The 25,554-nt window shown below is 33.4% G+C and overlaps 1 protein-coding gene across 1 annotated transcript; it reads right to left on the bottom strand.

Annotated features, from left to right (window-relative positions):
- Nucleotides 1–13,863: 13,863 nt before the first annotated feature.
- LOC107820310 (uncharacterized) lies at nucleotides 13,864–19,117 on the bottom strand. Its single transcript, XM_016646596.2, has 6 exons — nucleotides 19,066–19,117; nucleotides 17,181–17,250; nucleotides 16,958–17,107; nucleotides 16,659–16,732; nucleotides 16,423–16,592; nucleotides 13,864–16,314 (listed from the first exon to the last, which is right to left on the bottom strand). The coding sequence occupies exons 1-5, from the start codon at nucleotides 19,110–19,112 to the stop codon at nucleotides 16,457–16,459; spliced, it is 477 nt and encodes a 158-aa protein (XP_016502082.2). The 5' UTR covers nucleotides 19,113–19,117; the 3' UTR covers nucleotides 13,864–16,314; nucleotides 16,423–16,456.
- Nucleotides 19,118–25,554: the final 6,437 nt, after the last annotated feature.

The raw sequence follows: 25,554 nt of genomic DNA, 5'->3' as shown, positions 1-25,554 counted from the left end.
GCCGTCGTATATTTTTAGGTAGGGCGGCATTTTGAAGGTCTTGGGTATGGCATGTGGGGCGGCTTCGTCACTGTAGGGTTGTTCTACGAATCAACCAACATATCGTTTTGGCAAGAGTTTTGGGGCACCCGGTATTTTGTCTACCCTTTCTTGATGCTCCTTCATTTGGTCTCGAAGCATTTTGTTTTCGTTTTCCATTTCTTCCATCTTCCTCAGAATGGCTGTGAGGGTGTCGTCACCTGCATTACTTACATTGTGAGTGATACTTGTTATTGGAGGGAGAGGGTCGTGCTGCTCGGCCATTATTGGTGCAACACAGGTCCTCGCATTCTCTATGGTTGATTTTTGGGCGGGCATGTCGAGGATGTTGATCAGCGTGTTCGTCAGCCAAGCCTCAAGTAATTTCTTCACTACTGGTGGCGCCTCTTCCGTTGTGGATGTAGAAGCCCCTTTACCATGGGACGTTGTGATACTATCATGAGGGAGGGTCTAGCCACTTTGACTGGGAGAGGCGTCCGGCGTTACATCTTCACCCTCTATTTCTAAAACCTCGTTGATGGTGTTTAAGAGATTGATGGTGAGATCGGTCACTGCCTTCATCCTTTCTTCTCTGTTACCTACCATGTTAGATGTGTGTGTACAAGAGAGTAGGGGATTTTTCCTTCTTTGTTTTTGCCAGTTATAGGTCAAGAAGAAACTAAAATTTTAACTAGGAAATCCCCACAGACGACGCCAAATTGTTTGACCAAAAAATGTAGATCTTTGATGTAACTAACTAAATTTCTGTAATGAGGGGTTAAACCTAATTAATGATAATAACTTCAAATCTATAATCGATTAATATGAGTAATGTAGGGTAGCGCTGGAAGAAGATTAAATGCAACGTGTATTTAATGCTTCGAGTCCATTAATAAGGAGGGAATGTTAAGAAATAAATAACAATAAATGGTATTAGTGTAAATAAGGAGAATGATTAACCCAATATTGAATGAGGTGGATGATTCCTCCTCCTGACAATGATACATGAAAGACAAATATTAGAATATCGGGATTCTTCTCGGATCTCATGGAAAAGGTGTTGAATAATAGACAAACGAATCTCTTTAGAAATCTAACATTTGTATTCTATCTAGAGAGAAAGCCTACTTTTCAAAGAATGTTCATCTCAGAGAATATTACATACATTTCACCTTATCTCTCTTTCTACTTATATGGGACATACCCCCAGTCAACCCTAAAAGTACAGGTACAAAGAATATTCAATGGAATATTCTTCTAAAGATCCTATTACAAAACTAGTCGTTACTGCTGCTCTCGATGCTTGGCCTCGGCCGTTATCGACTGCTTGGCTATAACCTCCACTGTTTAGGTCTCGACCTTGACCATATTACTTTTCGTAATGCCACTTCATTCTAAACCTCTTGAAGGCAAATTTAGACCCATACAGGAGTGATACTCTATATAACAATTATCGACTTAATATTTTGAATTCATTTCTGAATATACAGACTGATAGTGTGATTGAGGACAGGCTGTTAAAGGTGGGCCAAGCCGGCAGGCAGAGGCAGATTTAGGATTTTCAAAACATGAGTGCACCACTAAAGATAGAAAAAAAAGCACCAAGTGGAAATTGGTTTATATTTCTTTAGGTAAATAACTTAGTATTCAACCAAGTGCATCATTAAACCTTTGTAGAGCATGAGTGTCAACGATAATATTAGACTAATTCTAGAAACACATACATAAAATATCTAGTTTGGCGGAGAGACCATGGGTTCACGCGTCCCATAAAGTACCCTATAAATCCCCCTATGTTGGCAGACTTCTAACCGGCAAGCTTCTGAAGAAGGGATATACATATCACCTTAGGTGAATCCCACATCAGAATGGGAGAGGAAAATGAAGAGTATTGTAAGGCATGACACAAGTTCACATGATATGAGCACTTTTGGGGCTCGATGTAACGAGCCCAAAAGCTTAACCTAGGTTGTTCAAAGTGGACAATATGTATGATGAGCTTGGGTTGTGACAAATCGACACTCTTGTATACCAATACCAAAGTGCACTTTGAACACACACCAAAAAAAATGTTTTACTGTCTGCTTGTATGCGAAGCGCGAGCTAGGAATACACAAGGTATTTTCCTATATAAATAGCAAGTTGGGCAGAGAAGACATGTTGACTGCATATTTGGGAGGGAACAAGATCACGATCTTGATCTTATAAAGACAGTACGTATCCACTTAAAGCTTAAAATCAGTACTGTTTTGGCCTTTATATATATGGGGGGACGTCCTCTTTAAGCAAGTTGTGTGTCCACTAGTACAGGAAGCTTATGCCAATCTTTACTTGAGAGAAGTAAAAGTAAAAGATTTTCAAATGAGTGGAGAATGTTTTAGCTCTGGACATCGTGTGTGTCATTCTCCTTGAATATGGCATTCCCAAAATGATAAGATTCCGTTTAACCTATGCTCAACTTGATATCGATCGTTAATATCAATGGCAGCCTCAAAATTTAGATACGATGGGTTTTATATTAAAATGCGAGTTACGAAATGTATATTTAACATTATCTGTATGCTTGTTTTTCACATTTATACATAAGGTTAAGTCGTGGATTCTGCCGTACCCAAAATTTCTATGCTTAACTTCCCACTTGTTAACACCAATGATAAGGGTAATGACAGACCTACTTCCATAGTCTCTTAAATGAGGAGGGGAACATGAGTATTGTAATGGGTGATTTAGAACTCCCTAGGAGTTGTTGTGACTTTGGGTATTGTAGACGGATTAGAATTGATGATGTAGGGGGGACTATGCATAAGATGAGCAGGGGCAAAGCAACCGGGCTGAATGAAATTTCGGTGGAGTTTTAGAAGAGTGCGGGCAAGGCAAGCTTGGAGTGGCTCACTGTGTTATTTAATGTCATTATGGTTCCTGTATACAAGAACAATGGTGATATCTAAAATTGCAGTAGTTATCGGGGTATCAAGTTGCTAAGTCATACTATGAAAGTCTGGGAGAGAGTGGTAGAGCTAAGGGTAAGGATAAGTGTGTCTATTTCCGAGAACCAGTTTGGATTCATGCCGGGGCGTGTCATCCACCTTATTAGGGGATTGATGGAGCAGTATAGGGAGGGGAAGAAGAACTTGCATATGGTGTTCATCGACCTAGAAAAGGCATACGATAAAGTTCCGAAGGAAGTTTTGTGGAGATGTTTGGAGGCTAGAGGAGTACATATTGCTTACGTTATAGTGATTAAGTACATGTATGATGGAGAAAAGACCCGAATAAGGACGGTCGGTGGGGACTCGGACCATTTTTCAGTTATGATGGGGTTGCATCAGGGGTCGGCACTCAGCCCTTTTTTGTTTGCCCTGGCGATGGACGTATTGACGCGCTGCATCCAAGGGAAGATGTCGTTATCATGCTATTTATAGATGATATTATATGGATTGACGAGACGCGAGACGGTGTGAAGGTGTTATTAGAGGTATGGAGGCAGATCCTGAAGTCTAAAGGTTTCAAGTTGAGCAGGACCAATACAAAATACTTGGAGTGTAAGTTCAGTGGCGAGATTCAAGGAGGGTAAGGGGAGGTGAGGCTGGACTCGCAGGTCATCCCAAGGAGATGGAGTTTTAAGTACCTTGGGTCTATTATTCAAGGGGATGGGGAGATTGATGAAGATGTCACACATCGTATTGGTGCGGGATGGATGGAATGGAGACTCGCTTCCGGTGTTTTGTGTGACAAGAAGGTGCCACCGAAACTTAAAGGTAAGTTCTACAGAATGGTGGTCAGACCGACGATGTTGTATGGGGCTGAGTGTTGGCCAGTCAAGATTGCTCATGTCCAGAAGATGAAGGTTGTAGAGATGAGGATGTTGAGATCGATGTACGGGCACAACAAGTTAGATAGGATTAGAAAAAGGTTATCCGCGACAAGGTGGGTGTGGCCCCTATTGAGGAAAAGATGCGGGAAGCGCGGCTTAGGTGGTTTGGTCATGTGAGGAGGAAGAGCACTGACGCCCTGGTGAGGAGGTGTGAGAGGTTGACATTGGAGGGCCTACGGAGAGGCAGAGGTAGGCCAAAGAAGATGTGGAGAGAGGTGATTAGGCAAGACATGGCACAGCTTCAGCTGACCGAGGACATGACCCTTGATAGGAAGATATGGAGGTCGAGGATTAGAGTAGTAGAGTAGGTAGTCTAGAGTGTTCATAACAACAGTATTGGCATGCAGTCTCGCCTTATGTTGGTAGTAGGTTGTTATGACTAACCATTATTTTCTTTCATTATTGATCATTTACTATCTTGTTGTTTTTATTCTGCTTTTATATGGCTTTTTGGTGTTGTCCCTTCTTGTCTATATTTTCATTAATGTGGTGCTTATGCTTTTCTGAGCCGAGGGTCTATCGGAAACAACCTCTTTATCCTCACAAAGTAGAGGTAAGGTCTGCGTACACACTACCCTCCCCACACTCCACTGGTATAGTGGGATAATAATGGGTATGTTGTTGGTGGTGTTATTGGCTTTGACATCATATTATTCATTTGACTAGTGCTCTTTGATTCTTTTGGTCTAAAGTACAATAACAAAAAATAAAAATTTTAAAAAAAAAATTACATGCTTAGTGTAATTTAATCGACTTCATCACGTTATCCACCATCTGAACCAACAAAGAACAGTCAACAATTGGCCCATTCCGTTGTTCCTCACAAGTCACAGGTCATAATAATGGAATGGTTTCATTTGTATTCTAGTTATAGATGAGAATAAAGGAATTGTAAAAGCCCAAGTCATACGAACCAGCCTAGGATTGTTACGTGAAGAATTAGGGAGTTCAAAAATGTAAAAATAGTGCGGTATAGCCAGTTTTCAGACTGGTCATTCAAAAATAGCCAGCATTTATCAAGTCAATGAAAAATAGTCACTTTTTTGCTGCAACAGAGACCGGGTCATTCAAAAATAGCCAGCATTTATCAAGTCAATGAAAAATAGTCACTTTTTTGCTGCAACAGAGACCGGTCCAACATAATATACTCGAGTTCGGTGTACCTGTATATGAACTCCAGCATATTATGCTGGACCGGTATACTTTGTTAGCTCCAGTATAATATACTGGAGACTGGAGCATCGGTGCTCCAAACTCCAGTATATTATGCTGGACTGGTATACTTGCTGGAACTCCAGTATATTATGCTTGGAGTTCTAGTGTACTTATGCTGGAACTCCATCATATTATGCTGGAGTTCCAGCATACTTATCTTGGAACTCCAGTATAATATGCTGGAGTTTAAGTATACTTATGCTAGAACTCCAGCATAATATACTGGTGTATTTTTCGGGTTTTGAATAGTGTTTTCGCTCAAATTTATCTTTACATAAAAAGTGGCTAAATTTCGATTACTTTTGAAATTGGGCCATTTTTGAACGACCAGTTGTAAATCTGGCTATTTTTGAATTTCTCCCTTCAAAAATAGCTAGATTTACAAGTGATCATTCAAAAATAGTCACAGTTTCAAAAGTAATCGAAATTTAGCCACTTTTCATGTAAAGATAAATCTGAAGGAAAATACTGTTCAAAATCCGGAAAAATACTCCAGCATAATATACTGGAGTTCCAGTATAATATACCGGTCCAGCATAATATGCTGGAAGTTCATATACAGGTGCACTGAACTCCAATATATTATGCTGGACCGGTCTCTGTTGCAGCAAAATAGTGGCTATTTTTTATTGACTTGATAAACGTTGGCTATTTTTGAATGACCAATCCGAAAACTGGCTAGACCGTGCTATTTTTACGAACAATTAAGCTTATTGATTCTCGGGATCTCAGCACTCAGCAACATCAGATGCGTCCTAAATAGGGAAACTTACACAAATGTCCCAAATAAATCTCAACTTACCAACCTCAAGCCATTAATCATAGACTTACCAAAACTAACCAACAAAAATAAAAAAACCAAATAATAAGGTTTTTCTCTCAAAAAAGCACATGCAAAAATCACCTTCCATATTTTTAAGCTTGATTAGTAACACTAGATACAAGACGGAGAGAAAATTTTATGGATGAGGTAGCAAATAAGATGATGAAATACAAAAAAATATATACAATATTCCTAAAATATAAACAAAAAAGAAACTTTTTCAATGGATATAGTTGAAATTCATTGAAAATATATAGATAAGTCAATATACAAAATTTGAGGAAGATTGGAGGTGATTTGGACTGGTTTTGTATCAAAATTTGTAATTAAATCGAGTTCAAAAAAGTCTTATGCGACACATGTATCAAACATGTATCACGCATGTATCTCACAAACAGGTATATATGGATATACATGTGATACACAATAGATATAAATATGATACATATGTGATACACAAATGATACACAGTGTGATACACATATCATTTTTTTTTCATGTTCAGCTTTTACTTCGAATTTTCAATTCAAACTACCTCAAAACTTCACCAAATCATCCCAAAACTGAGATTCAAGCTTCTTAAGTTGTGCCCAATCTATTCTAACACTCAAAACAAAGCAAAAATTTAATATTTTTTTGCTACAAATAGCTAATTGGCTAATTTGGCTAATATTAGTAATATTTATCAATTGGTCAATTTTTGTAATGAGCTACCTATAAATGGACATAACTGGTAATTTCCCTCCTAAAAAAGGCTTTTGGGCTTTAGATGTGTCCACATTGAAATTTGGTTTTGGACCACAAAACTACTTTTGTTTTGAAATTCTCAATTGAAAACCTCTAAATTAAGGCATAGGGACGTTTGTATTGGGCTGTTTATCAATATAAGGAATTTCGAAATGGGATTTTTACATTCATATACCATATAGTAAACTATATTACCATCCATACTTAAATTTTAATATAATTACCTTTTATATACCTAATCACCATTTATGTACATTTTTAGGATTTTAATGGTATTAATTAGTCTCCTAATTTTACTCAACCGTATATTCTCACTCCCCCCAAGTTTCTCTCTCCAAATATCACCCCCTCACTCACGTATCTTGCACAAGAGAGCAGCAATTCCACCATTGATAACCATTAAAAAGCGTTGAAGCTTTGAATTCAAATTTGGGTTTTCAAAAAATATTGTTTGTTTGAATTGGATGTTGTTGCAAAGAATTGAGAATTCTCTCTACGTCTCTCTCTATCTCTCAATCCCAAATTTCGGTAATGTAAAGCAAAGGAAAAGAGAGCAGCAATTCCACCATTGACAGCCATTAAAAAGTTTTGAAGCTTTGAATTCGAATTTGGATTTTCAAAAATCATTATTTGTTTGGATTGGGTGTTGTTGCAAATAATTGGGAATATAGTTTGGAGTTTATGTCTCAATTTTGAGGGGTTTTGGTGAAGATTAGACTTGGTTTTGGCTATACTCCAGAATTGTAGTAAAATTGTAGAAAAATTATATTCTGTTGTTTATATATTTTTCTTTTATTCATTTAACTATTGTATGAAAGTTGAACAACATTATATAAAAATCATATTTAAGTTGTATGATATTGTAGTTGTATAAAATTGAGTAGAAATAATGTATGAAAATTGTAGATAAATTGTATATAAGTTGTATAATATATAATTAGTTGTATAAAATTTATTTTTACTATGTATAAATCAGATACAAAATATACCAAAGACATTTAGTATAAAATTTGTATTTAAGTTGTATGTTATTGTAGTTATATTTAACTGGGTAGAAATAATATGTGAAAGTTACAGATAAGTTGTAGATAAATTGTATAATATATAATTAGTTGTATGAAAGTTATTTTTACTATGTATAAATTACATACAAAATATACAAAAGACATATTGTATAAGATTTGTATAAAAATTGTATTTAAGAGGTATTATATTATAGTTGTATATAATTAGGTAGAAATAATGTATGAAAGTTGTAGATAGGTTGTAGATAAGCTGTATAATATATAATTAGTTCTATGTATAAATCAGATACAAAATATACAAAAGATATAGTTTATAAAATTGTATAAAAATTGTATTTGTGTAATAAGGAATAGTGTCAAGAACAGAGAAGTAGTTGAATCTGAAGCCATTTTCATCTATTTTCTTATAAAATCGAAACTTCTTTTGTAAACATTTAAAAGGGTGTATTGGTACTGATTTTTGACTTGTTTATTTATAGAGAAAATATGAAGATGTGAACAGACTAATTTTAAGTGTGAAATTGAGGCGCAACATATTTGGTGATTGGTATTATAATATAATTCGATATTTTGTCCCTATTATAGCCTGTTTGGCCAAGCTTCTCAAGACAAAAAAGTATTTTTTTTCCAAAAGCACTTTTTTCCCTAATTTGAGATGTTTGGCCAAGCTTATTTGGGGAAAAAAGAGTGTTTTTGGGAAGAAGCAGAAACAGTTTTAGAGAAGCAGAAAAAAGTAGCTTCTTTCCAAAAGCAGAAGCAGTTTTGGCTTTTCTTCTTACCTAAAATACCCTTAACAAAATATAGTATATACCAAAATAACTCTTAAACCTAATACTTAGGGTATTAATTTATAAATATTTCTTCTTATTTCTAGGAAACTTTCTAATATATAGTGACTTTAGGGGTGAATGCTTTTATATTTGTTGGAGGAATTTTAATATATTTAACTTATATTAAAAGAATTAAGTACTTTTTAATTTTATTTTCATATTTTACTTAAATAAAATAATTTTTTTAATTATTGCATGTAATAACAAAATTTTGATATTATTTATTTACTTATAATATTAATTATTAAGTAAATCTATTCATGTCCTTATTCGTAATTTGACACTTAAAAGCACTTTCTAAAAAGCTTGGCCAAACACAAATTATTTCTCAAAAGTGTTTTTCAGACTGATTAGCCAAACACAAACTGATTCTCTCCAAAAGTACTTTTTTCAAAAGCACTTCTCAAAATAAGCTGATTTCTCCAGCTTAGCCAAACAGGCTATTAGTGTTGCTGATGTTGCCATTGAGAAGAAAACTGGACAGCTTAATATAGGATCTAGATAAAACAAATATATACCAAGTGCAAATTATTTTCGTAAATATTTCTTTAAGTAGAAAAGCAACTATATTGACCATTTACATAGAATGAATACTTCCAGTAGGGGAACGAACAACTCAACACCACATGATAATTGATAGTAGTATTATGCAGGACAATGCATAAGCACATGAGAAAACGGAGTATGTTCGAAAAACAGAGATTAGAAATAGTGAGAGAAACGGGCTTAATTAATAGCGAGATTTGCGTTGAAGAAAATTTGCAAGAATCCTTAATATCCCGAATTCGACGCGCCTATAAAAGGAATTATACATCTAAAAGGATTCTGCTTTAAATGAGTTGCTCAAATTTTGTAGACTAAATATGTCCAGGTCGAATAATATGCTAATTATGGACATTTTAGATAATATAGTTTCATATATGGTATAGGAATGAAAAAATCTCTTTGAAAATTTGAAGATGGAACTTTTCTACAGTTGAATGTGGGTTAATCAAAGTTGCGTGACAAACTTTTAAATGCGAAAGCTTAGGACTCTATCAACTCTTTTTTATTTCTATTTTTCTATCCGAAAAGAATTTGCGTGAGCATTGTTGGGTAAGCCACTTCTCTTGTTGAAGCCAATCGAACGGAGAAACGTAGTCATTTTTGACATGTCAAATAATATTTTTTAAAGATATATACTCCTTTCGTCTTATATTAATAGTCGTGGTTATTAAAAATAGTTATCTCAAATTATTTATCATTTTAGAAATTCAAGACAAAATTGATTGTTTTTTTTCCTTTTTTTACCCTTAGTAATAATTGTTCTTAAAGATAGAGATAACACATAAATAGAATAAATATTCAATAAAGAGAAATTATATTTTAAGACATAAATAAGGGTAAAATAGTCAAATCCTTTTCTTAATTAATATTACTTAAGAGACGTGTAAAAAAGAAATACGACACGTAATATGAGACCGAGGGAGTACGTATTAATTCTTGCTGTCCACCGACAACGGATGCTTGAATTCTGTATGGCAGAAAACCTCAGAATATCATTAGCAGACTCAAATCCAAAAGACATAAATGTTGCATTACGACAATAAACTAAAACCAATTGTGGAAAATCATGCGTATGTAGTGGCGATTCGTGCTCGTTATACATACTTGCTATTAATTTTTAAGTATAAAACTTAAACTCGGAAATAGAATAAAATGTGAAACTGAAGATGAGCTCACATCTGTTGTCACACGCTATCAACAGATAATAAAGTAGTCAAACAACCAATAAAGTTTGCCCACTTTGACACGGGCTCTCCTTTACCAAACTTAACAGCATAAACTTTCAGTTAGAGGTGATAAGTTGGGTTGGTTCGAATTTTATAATTATCAAATTAAATTAATTGTGTCGGGTTATTAAATTTAAAGACCAAATCAATAAAACTCGGGTTTTTTACTCTCGATGTTTCTCGGGTTATTCGGGTTTTTTGGGGGGTTTTTTCCGGTAAAATATTTGTAGAACAAAACATAAAAAATTATGCTCAAAATATTTCTTTAATCCTAGTAAGATACAACTATATAAAGTATTTTCCAAGAAACAAAATATGAGATGTGCCATGGTAGTATCCTAAAATATTCAACAATAAAGGCAATAAAATTATGTAATATAAATATTGCTAATTAAAAAGTCATAATAAAAATAGACATAATCTAAAAGTAATAAGTTATTCTAAAATAAGTAGACTAATGAGAGAGTATTAATTACATAACTAAACGCTAAAGAAAAAATAAAAATAGGTTATGCATTTTTATCTAAATTATTGCAAAACAAAAAATAGATATTCAATACATTTTTGTTCGTAGTGTTGAATTGAATGTCTTTTGTTAGTATTAGTATTGATTTGATTTTGGTTTGGGCTTTTGTTAGCATTACTTAATTTACTAATGTTGGGACTTTTGCATCTATACCTGTTTTTTGTGTCACGTTTTAACTTGTGCCCGCTTTGCAAAAATAATTACAAGTGTACCCGCTTTTTCGCATAACTTCAGCATACGAGGCTGAAGTAGCAAAGGCAATCACGCAAAACTTCAGCATTTTAGTAGCCGGACCTGAAGTTCAGCTCTAGAGCGGGTACAATTATGTCATAATCGCGCAACTTAGGCCAACTGCACCTGTTAATAGTCCTAACACGATGCCTCGACTACTAGGGAAATTCTTGACACAAGTAATAGTTGTACCAGTATTTGCAAATGACTGAGAATTTGCACCAAATGCATATATACAAACACATTTGCCAAACATGGGGTTTTGAAATTTGTCCTGTTATAGCCAACCATATCATGAAGTAACCAAAAAAGTTCAAGATTGCACCTATAGCAAGAACTGCCCAAGGTGGTATAATTTCCATAATTAAACCAGCAATTATGGCTAAGTTTCCCAGTTACAAAGACAAAAATTTCAGCAAGAACTGAAGTTTTGTCTTTGTAACTGGGAAACTTCAGCTATAGAGCTGAAGTTATTTAGTTCATTGTATGTTTACTACCCCAAATGACACACTTTTCACATAATTTTTACCTGGATTCTTTTACTGTAATTGTTATGGCCCAGTTCTCAATTCCTTTTCTTTTCAATGGAACGATAACATAATATACAAACCTGAAGTTCATCATTCAGGAGTAAAAGCTAGATAGAAAATAGGAAGGAGAAGAAGAAGAAGGAGAAGAAGAAGAAGGAGAAGGAGGAGGAGCAGAAGGAGGAGCAGAAGGAGCAGAAGGAGGAGAAGGAGGAGAAGGAGGAGGAGGAGGAGGAGGAGGAGAAAGGGGGCTGAAATTATTTAAAAAGTGGGTACAAGTTAAAAGTTTTTAAAAAAATGAGTATAGGTTAAATGGGGGCGATCAAATAGGGCGCCCCGTGCAATTTTTACACTAATGTTAATGGCTATAAAACTTATTGGAATATTCAAAAGTTTTAAGTACAACCTTGAAATAATACCTTAAAAGATAAAATTATGAACATTTTTAAGAAATATTTATAAATTACATCACAATAAGTATATTTATATCTAAAATTTCTATATATATAATGTCGGGTTGGTTTGGTTTCGGTTTGACTTTCTTTAAAAAACCAAACCAAAGCAATTATGGTCGAATTTTTTTTCCCAACACCAAACCATAGCCGATTTTTTTTTCTCGATTTGACTTAGATTATCGGGTTGGTGCGATTTGTCGGTTTTCTTTGTACACCCCTACTTCCAGTCCATGTAGACACATGTATTGGCCACCAGACCAAGGTGGTTCAGAATATTAAAAAATAAATACACGATCAAGTCAAGGGAATTCGAACTAGTGCCACCAACGAAGTTAATTGGTCAAAACCACTACTATGTCAATTTCATAGGAAAATAGAACTTTAACCGGCAGAGCTAGACTTCTCAAGGATCAATTTTCATATTTGAACTGTTGCTAAAAGTTAGCCTGAAATCTGAATCATGTTCTAGAAGTGAAGATTTTCCTTTTCTTGATTGTGAATGAAGAAAAATCTACTCTTCAAATAATATACCAAACTAGATGGTCAAAACATACTATCATAGAACATTTGCTTTTGACCAAAGTCAACCAAACCTAAGACTCGAGTCAGTCTAAGTGTTCACACGTTAAGGAAACTGCAAACACATTGAAATTACAGACGGTGAAAAGCAAAGACATGTAATTTTTAAAAATGGTAAAACCCTAGTACCCACCTAATGCAACGTTTAATATGAAATAAACGATATCAAAGTGACCATTAGCCATGAGAGAAGCTTAAAGAAAGGTACAAGAACAATGTAATTGTAATGATACGATATGGTTTAACTTTGACGCGTTGATAATGAAAATAAATTATAGTATAAAATTATTTAACAAACAATTAGAACTCACATGTACTTTTTACAATAAGTACTTTTTATAGCAAGTGACTAATAGCATGTTTGGTCAAGATACAAAAATCATCGTATTTTGAGAAGTGTTTTTTTCTCAAGAGTATTTTGGTTGAGAATCCGTTTGTGTTTAGTTAATTAATTAAAAGCACTTCAGAGCCGCAATTAGTGTTTGATCAACTTTTTAAAAACTATTTTTAAGTGCATTTTTTTCAAAAGTACTTTTCAAAAAAGTATTTTTGGAGAGAACTACTTTTTATGTTTCTCCAAAACTGATTCTGCTTAAAAATACTTTTTTTTTCCTTCTAAAAGCTTGGTCAAACACTTCAACTTTGAAAAAAAAAACTTTTTTGTGCTTTTGGAGATGGAGAGGCTTGGCCAAACAGGCTATAAGTATAAGTTAGTAATATAGAAAAAATATATAACTAAGTTGCTACAACTGATTAAATTATATTCCATCTGATCCACTTTAATGATTTTTTTATTTTTTTTGTCGTCCATAATATTTGATTTTTTTAAAATATCAAGAAGGAATTAACTTTTTTTCCAAAATTGCTCTTGGAGTAAAAAAAAACTACTAATATTTTTGTTATATTTTTAATAAATAAATTAAGGTTTATATGATCAATTTTATTAATAATTAATGTTAAAAAGTAAATTTCTTTATACGTATGAAAATATTAAAAAATAATAATTAAAGTGGAGCAGAGGGAGTACGGATAGATAAAAAGATTTACTTCTTATGGATTTTCAAACGTGATTTGTTTTGGTCACGTTTTTACAACTTATCCAAAACATGATAATGATGAAGCAAATTTTGACGAGTACACGTGGGGTCAGTAGCTTAATCTTCGGTCAAATAATCCTGTATATGGTCTTAAACAGTCGTCTTAACTCTGAATTTTCCTTTTAATTCGCATTAAATTAAGCACGTTCCACATTCTGATTCGCAAGGCCAAGTTTCTTCCACCTGGGGTTGGTCGTAAGTTGGGGGTTGGAGGCCAAACCCAATATAAATATATATATTACTCCTAAGTCTTTATACACAACACATCAAAGTCCTTTATCATACAATAGACTCTGGTTATTTGGTCAGTTCATATGGAGGAGATGAAGAAGAAGAGCAACATGGCAAAAAAAGAAGACAGATTTTTGGAACAAAACTACAAGGGTGATCATCTCGTCCACAACCAAGTGAAGAAGATTAAGCAGGAAGAGTTCAAGAACCATGTCATTGACTGGTCCCTGAAACAGCCAGAGATGAAAATGGTTCTAGCAAGAGAGGTTGTCATGACCAGGCAACACTCGAGATCACGCCTTGGACTGAACTCCGGCCAACCCATCTCCGTCGGCGACAGCTAGATTAAATATAGACAGTTCATTAGCTTAGTAGTACAGGTCATGCAATAGGGTCTATTGGTTAGATTTAGTTTTCCATAAATATGATTTTTGTAAGTATTTTGATGGTCATGATCCTCTAGTTTTATCTTTTATGGAAGTTTCTTTTCACTGCTTTGCTTCCTCTTTAATTTGGACTATTAATTTGGTTCGTCCATCCCCTTTTTCTAAAAATTTTGTGGAGATTGAACGGTGTGGTTCGAATTAGTGGAAGTTCAAGCTGACAATTTTAGACTTGCTGAAAGCAGAGAAAAACTCTGTTTATTTCCTACTGATTGTTAACTTTCCTTTTCTTTTCTTGTGCTTTCACCTGAAAAAATCACTTGTTTTGCATCTTTAAGTAAGAAGATGGAATCATGGTAACAGCTGAAAACAGCACAGAATTGTAAATAAAAAGTGTCTTGTACATCAGCTCACAATATTCTTTAAGGATTTTATCATTAAACATGTATGGTTACCGAGTTACAATTCTTCGTACACAGATACTTCAGGTGACAGCCACGATCTTACTTGTTGCCTGAAGCTTTTTCTTTTCTTTCTTTCTTCTTCTTTAGACAAGAAACGAAATGGGAAAAGGTCCAAATTTGCTCCTCAACTATCACACGTTCACGCTTAACTTTGTCCTTCATTAGAAGTTGCCAACAAACATACCTTGAGTTTTTGCAATATTATCCCTTATCTTTGAGAATAGGTCTATTTTGGTAGCCTGAGCATATTTAGTCCCTTAAGTATGCTAAAGTTGAGCACCTTTAGTCTCACTAACACAGAGTGTTAAAAAACTAACGGTTTTACCCAACTCTGATTCGCGAAGCGAATGCTTTGAAGCAAAACGTTTTCTCTCCTTTTATTGGATAACGTAAATTGTCGCTTTAATTTCTCATTTTTAGAAAATGTCTTCTAAAATTTTGACCTTGAAAATATCCCCTTCTGTGCGAGTTTTCAATGAGAAAATGACATTGTATAGCTGTTTTAAAAAAATAGCCAAAAATATATAAAATTTGTATATATATATATATACACACACACTTCGTATGTTAATATACAAAAATTATATAAATTTTAAATACTTTTTCCTCATGTAAATAGTGTCTGGCACGGGTTAAAAGTGATAATACAACCTGGTTATTCGTTTGCTTCAATAATATGCTTAGAAGTGATTCTGACAGCTCTGTTTTTTCAAATTTTAACTTTTCATTTTGGAAAAATTGGCTGAAAATTTTAAAACGTATATATGTATGTATGTATATATATATATATACAAAAATATACAATTTTTATACATTTTTCGGATATTATTTTACAGCGGCTATACAATGTCATTTTCTCATTGAACAATTGTATTTTCAAGGTCAAAATTTTAGAAGACATTATCTAAAAATAAGGAATTAAAGTGATAATTTGCATTATCCAGTAAAAGGAGAGGAAGCGTTTTGCTTCTGAGCAGAAGATTTGCTTCATGAATCAGAGTTGGGTAACACCGTTAGTTTTTTAACATATTGTGTCAGTGAGACTAAAGGTGCTCCGCTTTAGCATACTTAAGGGACTAAATATGCTAACGGTTATATTTGAGGGACCAAAATAGACCTACCCTCAAAGATAAGGGACAATATTGGTCAAAAACTCTCCTTCACTGTTTCCTTTTTGTATCATATATTCATATTTTCCCTAATTCACTAACGGCCCTCTACTTGGACCAGTTAAACACAGAAACATACGTGGAGAGAGGAAGAATTCTAGAAACAACTTAGCGTGGCTGCATATATGGCATAAGACATCAGATTGGTGACAAAGTTAGAAGAATCTTATCTCGGAAAAAGGCATTTCAATTTTCAACTATAAATTGCACCAAAGAGTTCCCCACACAAACTGCAATATTACGTGCAAATGAACCAGCACCAAGTTCTTTAGGTTGTATCTTTATCACATGGTAAACTAAGTAAGCAGCTTTTCATCAAAGAAGTTCCTTTAAGGTACTCTTATGCTCCTGCAGAACATGGAAAACGTTTTTGATTTTTTGTTACTATTTCCTGAGAACTTAGGGCACTATGAATGCAGAAAATGTCAATTACCCAGCAAACTATGGACAACTTACCTCTTGAAAAGTTACATTCAACTACGGCATAAGCTCAGGATTCACCATGGACATTCTGAAGTAGATATTTAGCATTTAGCAACAGAGCATCAGCCTCCTCATTTGCTGTGTCAAGTGAACGCAGTTCCTTAATCTCTTCTTGCCACTTTTCCATCTGTTCCTTGTGTATTCTGCAAACAATATGGTTCAGAAAACAAGGCAATTCATGTCTAAGTACTTGCTTAACTTTCACTTACTGAATCAACCGTTCTTCAAATTCATAACTCAGCTCCTTAAGCATGGACTTCCCTGACTCCAGCAGTTCAGATACCTTCTCAAATTGATAACAAAAAGGATATCAACTATATAAACATGTGGAACTACAGTAAATCAATATTTTCACTGGCATGTTTGCAAACGTAAATGCTCGACGCTATTTTAGCAACATCAAAATTCCATCATACACTGAATTAGGCAGGTCTTTCAACCACTTTGTCCTATATTTTGACATATTACCACTTCAAGCTATATGAGGTATAACAGTTAGTACACATACCTGCTGAGTGAAATGGTTCATCTTGTCAAGAATATTGGCAATCTCCGCCTCCATCTGTTCAGAAGCCATAGGGACGGGAATCAAAGCATTTTCTTCTTCTGCATCCTTTGCTACTTCGATATTATTCTCTGTTGTTTCACTATCTGCCACCTAGTAGCACGTTACCATCTGTCAGGAAAAATATCATAGTAGTCAAAAAACTTAAGGTGGATAGAGGGTGTACAGAAGGTTTCATGTGCTTATTTGTGAGATCAGCAACTTCTATTTCCATTCTTGATCTGTAATTGCAGAAACTGGACAAATATGACGCGTATAAAAAGTTGTCAATAAACAAGGGAACAAATAAGATAACTATGTCAAACCTAATTTGTGATATATCTCATTTGCTTGTGCATTTATTTCATATATATATGCTGATACTTGACTAAGCAAATTGAATATTTAGTTACTAAATCCAATCCCAAAAGGGAATTTTTTTTAAGGAAATCCACAAATTATAGTGGGAGGTCAGTTATATGGCACATTACAAATGTTGAATTAGTTATATGGCCATCGTCACTGGCAATCAGTATAATATAACACAATAGATCTTTGTTAGAGGAGGAGTAGGAGCTAGCTTTAGGGGCGGAATCGAAGCGAAGAAATAAGTTCATGCCACGACGATCTATATGGAAGGGAAGTTTTGTTGATGCATTCCTCTTGAGAATGAAGAAGAAGAGAGATCCTCTTTTTACCAGGAAAATTTGGTCACGTAGATCTTCTATTTCACCGGAATTCATTGATTGCTCCATAGGGAGAAGGTCTTATGGCAATCTCAGGCAGACTCAAAATCGGTTATTTGGCCTGATCGAGCAACCTATAAACAGTTGTCGCCTACACCTCCGCCTCCCGATGCTGCTAACCCCTACTGCGACCTTTTTCCTTTATTCGCTACAAGACTGGTCCAAAATTCTAGTTCGTTGCACTCACCCTTCGTTTCTGTTAATCATTCATGACCCCTGAATGGAAGATAAAAGACTTTACTAAACAAGTTGTCTGTCGGTCCCCTTTGGTTAATTGTGTCACCAGAGGCAAGGAGTACCGTTGGACTATCCCCCTAGCGATCCTACTTCAACGACCTTCTCGTAATATGTAAAAAAAGTATCCCGATCCTGTAGGAGTGACAGTCGTAGTGGAGATCGATGAAGATCTTTATTCTTAAAAGAAAAGGCAAGCACCGAAACATAGGAATGATCAACGAGAGGCCTTTTTCATTCAGTCTCCCAATAAACGAAAAAAGATTTCTGGTGACACGTAAGTTGTGCTCGACCCTCTCTTTTCTATTCCACTGCGCTAAGTGGTCTTTCCCTTTCTTGCTAGATGACTACTATGGAAAAAGATGACGACTACTCCCAGTCTCCGGTCAATCCATGCTGATGCTAGAAGAGCTATTCCCCCGCGCACCCGAAAGAGATGAGGATCATTTTCTTCTATTCAAATTGTAAATAGTCACGGGAGATCATTTCCTCCAAACTATATCAATGACATCCAACTAGCAAAATGATATATATTTGATAAGTTATGCAAACTAGTTAATATGCCAATGAAACAAACAAATTCATCGGAACAAGCTACGGATCAATGTAGAGACAAAAATATGGCTAAAATCGTTACAGATTGCAATTCTGACCGCCTAGAAGCAGAATAGGACTACTCTTAATCAAAACTACACAAAATGGAAACAGCAGAATCCCAAGGCTGAAGAAAATAGAAATTGCTGCACGCTCAAAGTTTTAGATTTACAAAAATAAAATCACTTCTCATACTTGTGAGTTTAAGAGAACTGAGTAAATTCTCTCCAAAATTATCCCGACGATTCTTCATTGAAAGAGCAAAGAAATGTAGTCGACATCGAGAAATGAGATCGGATAATTGATGAAACTAGCAGTCATGAAATTAACAATTAAGTTAAATTCCATAATTTTGCCAATGCACTTCTTCATTAACAAGCAAAATCAAATCATTCGAAAAATGGACTAGGATTTTTATCTCTAGAGGAAATCTAGCTGAATAAGTTGAAAGAAAAAATGTAGCTGAAGGAAGAGAGAGAAAGGAAGAAGGTAACTTACATCGATTTCGCCGGAGAAAGAGAAAGTGAAACGAGTTCGCAGCTCATTTGAAAATGGGGAAGTTGAGCTGAATAAGAAGGTCGCGCGTAATTAAAGATGGGCCGTTGTGGTTTTGGGCTAGTGAGGTTTAATAGTAAAAATAGCACGGGCTAGCCAGTTTTCGGATTGGTCATTCAAAAATAGTCAGCGTTTGTAAAGTCATTAAAAAATAGCTACTATTTTGCTGCAACAGAGACCGGTCCAACATAATATACTGGAGATCAGTGCACCTATGTATGAACTTCTAACATATTATGCTGGAACTCCAACACCCAGAAAGTTCCAGCATAATATACTGGAAATTGAAGCAGCTGTATATGAACTTCCAGCATATACTGGACCGGTATACTTATGATGGAGTTCCAGTATACTTATGCTGGAACTCCATTATAATATGTTGGAGTTCCAGTTTACTTATGCTGAACTCCAGTATATTATGATGGAGTATTTTTCGGATTTTGAACAGTATTTTTGTTCAGATTTATCTTTACATGAAAAGTAGCTAAATTTTGATTACTTTTAAAACTGTGGCTATTTTTGAATGACCACTTGTAAATCTGGATATTTTTTATTTTTCTCCGGTTTAATAAAGCCCAATTCTTTATCCACATTCGGCCCAAAATCCTTTTGATTTAGATAGGGAAATTTTCGTTCATATACCATATAGGAAACTATATTACCAAATATGTTCATAGTTTGCATATTACCCTTCATGCTAATAGTATTTCTACATAATATAGACAATGCATTAAATAAGGAATCATAGTAGCTGTAGGCTTCCTTATTTAAGCGCGCTAAAATTGGGGGATTAAATATTCTTCCAGATCTTCCACAACGCAAAACACGCACATTCATCTTCTTCGTCAGTTTCGTTTCAAATTTAGCGTCTCTGCTTTTTCGATATACCGTGTTTCAAACTTTTTTCTGATTTTACAAATCAAAAATGACTAAATCTTCTACAATTTTTCTACATCAAACGCAATTATGTCCAAATTTCAGTAATACAAAGCAAAGGAAAAGAGAGCAGCAATTCCACCATTGACAACCATTAAAAAGTTTTTAAGCTTTGAATTCAAATTTGGATTTTCAAAAATCATTATTTATTTGGATTGGGTGTTGTTGTAAATAATTGGGAATATGATTTGGAGCTTATATCTCAATTTTGAGGGGTTTTGGTGAAGATTAGACTTAGTTTTGGTTGAATTTCGGATTGAAACTCGAAGTCGAAGAAAAATTGTATTATGTTATTTATTTATTTTTCTTTTATTCATTTAACTATTGTATGAAAGTTGAACAACATTGTATAAAAATTATATTTAAGTGGTATTATATTGTAGTTGTATATAACTTAGTAGAAATAATGTACGAAAATTGTAGATAATTTGTATAATATATAATTAGTTGTATGAAAATTATTTTTACTATGTATAAATCAGATACAAAATATACAAAAGATATATTGTATAAATTTTGTATAAAATTTGTATGTAAGTTTTATGTTATTGTAGTTGTATTTCACTGGGTAGAAATAATGTGTGAAAGTTGTAGAAAATTGTAGATAAGTTGTATTCCTCTATAACGGGAGATGTTGGCATATCAAGTAACTTTAGTGTTGCAGACGAACATGCATAAAAATAAAGATAATTTTGTTATGAACAGTTTGTAGAAATTTTGTAGATAATTTATAGAAACATTGAAATTCTGTATTTTCATATTAATTTTTCAAATGATATGCAGTTTTATTGTAGAATAAATGTAGAAAACAAGCCATTTGTGAGTCTTATTTGACTCATTCCTCACATTCAACCTATTCTACAAATTCACGCCTCTTTAAATACAATACAACCATACTTTCTTGAATTTAAAGGTATAGCACTATATATAACTTAAAACATTTTCTCCTCTGCACAAGTTAACTCCAAAACAGACGAAGTGGAATAACAAGCTCCCATCAAAACTTTTAACACAAAAACACAAAGCTCAAATTTTATGTTATTGTAGTTATATTTAACTGGGTGGAAATAATGTGTGAAAGTTGTAGAAAATTACAGATAAGTTGTATTCCTCTATAACGGGAGATGTTGGCATATCAAGTAACTTTAGTGTTATAGACGAACATGCATGAAAATAAAGATAAATTCTGTTATGAACAGTTTGTAGAAATTTTGTAGATAATTTGTAGAAACATTAAAATTCTGTTTTTTCATACTATTTTTTCAAATGATATGTAGTTTTGTTGTAGACTAAATGTAGAAAACAAGCCATTATGAGTCTTATTTGACTTATTACTCACATTCAACTTATTCTACAAATTCACGCCTCTTTAAATACAATACAACCATACTTTCTTGAATTTAAAGGTATAGCAATATATATAACTTAAAAAACATCTTCTCCTCTGCACAAGTTAGCTCCAAAACAGACGAAGTGGAATAACAAGCTCCCATCAAAACTTTTAACACAAAAACACAAACGCTCAAAAATAAATAAACAACAGTCTACAATTTATCTACAATTGCTGCAATATAATGTACGCCATGTCTTTTTCTTCTCCTTCTTCGAGTTTCAATCTGAAATTCAGCCAAAACCAAGTCTAATCTTCACCAAAACTCCTCAAAATTGAGATATAAACTCCAAACCATATTCTCAATTATTTACAACAACACCCATTCCAAACAAATAATGATTCTTGAAAACCCAAATTTGAATTCAAAGCTTTTTAATGGCTGTCAATGGTGGAATTGCTGCTCTCTTTTCCTTTCCTCTTATATTACTGAAGGAACCCGAAATCATAATCATCAAATCGACCAGGCTTGTGCTCATCTTTCCTGGGCACAAAAACATTGGGAGAAGATTGCAGAGGTGCCGACAGTGCCTTGGCTATGGAAGAAATAATGGGATTTTGATACAGAAATCATGGGTGTGGGAGGGAAATGTGGGTGAAGGTGTGGGAATTGGAGAGAGAAACGTGGGGGGAGTGGTATTAGAATACGGTATCATTAAATTAGGAGTGTAATTAATGCCCTTAAAAACCACTAATGGTATATAAATGGTAATTAGGTATACTAAATGTAATTATATCAAACCTTAAACAGTGAGGGTAATACAGTTTTCTATATGGAATAAGAATGTAAAAATAATTTAGGAAATTTTACCGAGCTAAATTCACTTTTAGCCTGTCGTAGAAAATTAATAGCATCTGATAGCCATAAATATTAGTCAGATAATTCATAACCCCAAACAAATTATACTGGCTAGCCCAAACTTACCGTATGCAAAACAAGGCAAAATTAACGGCTCTTCTTTGTAGAGCCATTAATTGAGGTAAAAAAAAAAAAATCTCCTAGGCAAAATAACTATGTTTAGTTGGTCTCCAAAAAGATTTAAACTTGTGAAGAGTTCAATTCCATTGCAATTCGTTGTCAAACGTGACTGGGACATAAATCCTTATAAAAGATAATTTTGAGTAGTTAAATATGATATCTAAATTTCTTTAAAAACAAACTTTTGGTTAATTTCAAAGTTTTAAATGAAAATCTTAAATATTAGGTAGTAGTTTAATTTGACAATCTTATAGCAAACTCTAATATTCTCATACTTTGATCAATAACGCAAAATTATTTTTTCAGGTAACTAATATGCATGTTACAATGTATAACATGAATATTGATCATAAAATATATTATTCAGACACAGATATAATGCGTGCTAAATTATATCCTAAAATATATGCATGCCACATACCAAATGCAAGTGAAGAGCTGGGAAAAGCGTAGTGTCTTTTTGATAAATTAAGAAGCAGATGATACAATAATTGTCTCTTGGAGAAAATGAGAAATTATATGGATTGGTTCAGTGCACGGGCTTGAACTAAGGTCTAATATTATAATAATGTATTTATAATTTTTATACATAGTAGAATAATATATACACTTTTATATATCATACAACAGTCTATACACATTGGATAGATAAAAGTGCTCGGGATATAAAATATATAAAAAATAGACTGTCATTATATAAAAAATATAAAAAATAGACTGGCAATATACAATTTATATGCAATAGACTGTCACTATACAAAATAAATACAATAGACTGTTACTACATAAAATATATACGAAATAGACTGTCATTATACAAAAAATATACTAAATATACTATCATTATACAAGATATATACAATAGACTATCACTATACAAAATAGACTTCATTATACAAAAAATATACTAAATAGACTATCACTATACAAAAAATATACTAAATAAACTGTCACTATACAATTTATATACAATAGACTGTCACTACATAAAATATATACAAAATAGACTGTCACTATACAAAAAATATACTAAATAGACTGTCACTATACAAAAAAATTTATAAAATAGACTATCACTGTCCAAAAAATATATAAAAATAGACTGTCAGTATACAAAAATATATAAAATAGACATTTCGGGCTCACTACAAGAAAATGGGCCTTTAGCGAGGGGAAAATTGGTCGTTAAAAGTCCAGTTCCGGTCGTTATAAGTCGTTAACAACCGGAAAAAATCCGGTCATTAAAAGTTAACTTTCTTGCTTACTGTTCATCAGAGTTGTCTTATAATTTGTTGTTCTTACTATCCCACCTCGAGACTGTCATAGGTTGAGGTCGAGATTTAGCTTGTATACTTGTTTGACTTATTTCATTCTCTAGTTTATCTATTTAATTCCTTGTTTATCAATTGGTATTGGATTAAATCACATATCCTTAAAACCACAATATAAGTTTAATTGTTACTCAAATTTTAGGGTAAACAAGAATATATCTAAGCAAATATCACAAGGTCTAACGTTAAAATATATCTGATATTTGATTGACTAGAAGTGCAAATTTCCCTTATGAATATTTAGTACTATTTTGTTTCTTAGTTAACTAGCTTTAAATAAAGATGATCGCAATATCTTTTTGTATGGTCGATGAAAAAGTATTTGTGAATAGTTTAAGTTGTGTGTATTAAGTGCGTTATCATGAAATTAAATAACCTACCATAATATGTAATCTTCGCAAGAAGCAATTTGTTATAATCAATTGTTCTAACCGGTTAAATTATACTCTATAATGCATACAATATACTTATAACGCAAGCCTGGGAAAATTAGGAGAAAAAGGAAAAATTTTATTTTGTGTCTCATACAACTGATACTAATTGTATGAGGCATTTTTTTTATCTCATAGTTCTGTGGACCCAGATTTTTGTAGACCCAGAAGTATAAGATTAGAATCCACAAATTTATGAGAGAAAAAAGAGTCTCACACAATTAATATCAATTTTGCGAGACACACAATAAAACTTCTCGGATAAAAGCGAGTTGGCACTTTAACATAGTCAAATCAATCTCACTGTCACAAAGTGAGAAATACTAGCTGGATTGGATTAAATGACAATTAAGTTAGAGCCCGTTTGGAATGGCTTAAAAAAGTGATTTTTCAATATAAATAGCTTTTAAGCCAAAAAACAATAAGTGGGGTTGTCCAGCTTATTGCTTTTGGCTTGTTTTAAGTAATTTTTTTAGTTATTTTAAGCACTTTTTGACTTTGCCAAATACTGAAAAAGCTAAAAAGAGCTTAAAAGCTATTTTGATCAGCTTAAAAGCCAATCCAAACACATCTTAATATCAACCCGCTAAGCCCCAATCTCACCATTTGGAGACTTGGAGTTATATCCATTAATTTCGTCTTATTTAGATCCATTTCATTCCAAAACACTAATTATATTAGTCATTTACCACTCATTCAGCAATCGATATAGCATGTTTACATTAAATCAACAAATACAAAATATATGTTTAAATATATACGCTTTTCTTACTTAATCATGATTAATTAATATATATTCTTATTTCATTTATATTATTTAATCATAATAAGTTAATGTGATTTGATAAAAATACCATTGCGATAAGTTTTTACGAGAAAATAGAACAAAACAAAAGAGTATTGTAATATGTATGAATACAAATAGAAAAGTTAATCTTGTCGACGGCGTGAGCGGCGTGGTTATAGGCGCTAAAGACTAGTTTCATTGGTCTTTTCCTATATATTTAATTGGTTAGTTAGACTTTTAATTTGTCGCACGATTAGGTGACTTATTTTCAAGGTTAGTTAGGGAAGGTTAAAGCTAACAAAAATAGAAAACTCAATTTCTCTTTGACTTTGTGTTAACAACTACTAATTGTACTACTAAAGCTGTAAGATTGTCTCAATGTAGTTATGTTCCATTTTTTCAACAATGTATTGTGTTCATAACTCACATAATTATAGTCAAAGCGATCCATTATATCACATCTTGCTAAAAAAATGTTATTTTTAAGGGGGGATGAACAAGTATGATGTTCTACCTGGACGAAATAGCAAGCTACCTTAACATACCTTTTACATAAAAAAATAAATTTTTATAAGTTA

The sequence above is a fragment of the Nicotiana tabacum genome, chromosome 8, assembly GCF_000715075.1.
Source record: "Nicotiana tabacum cultivar K326 chromosome 8, ASM71507v2, whole genome shotgun sequence".
NCBI lineage: Eukaryota > Viridiplantae > Streptophyta > Magnoliopsida > Solanales > Solanaceae > Nicotiana > Nicotiana tabacum.
Note: the sequence above shows the minus strand (reverse complement) of the source record. Positions and strands in the feature narration are given on the sequence as shown.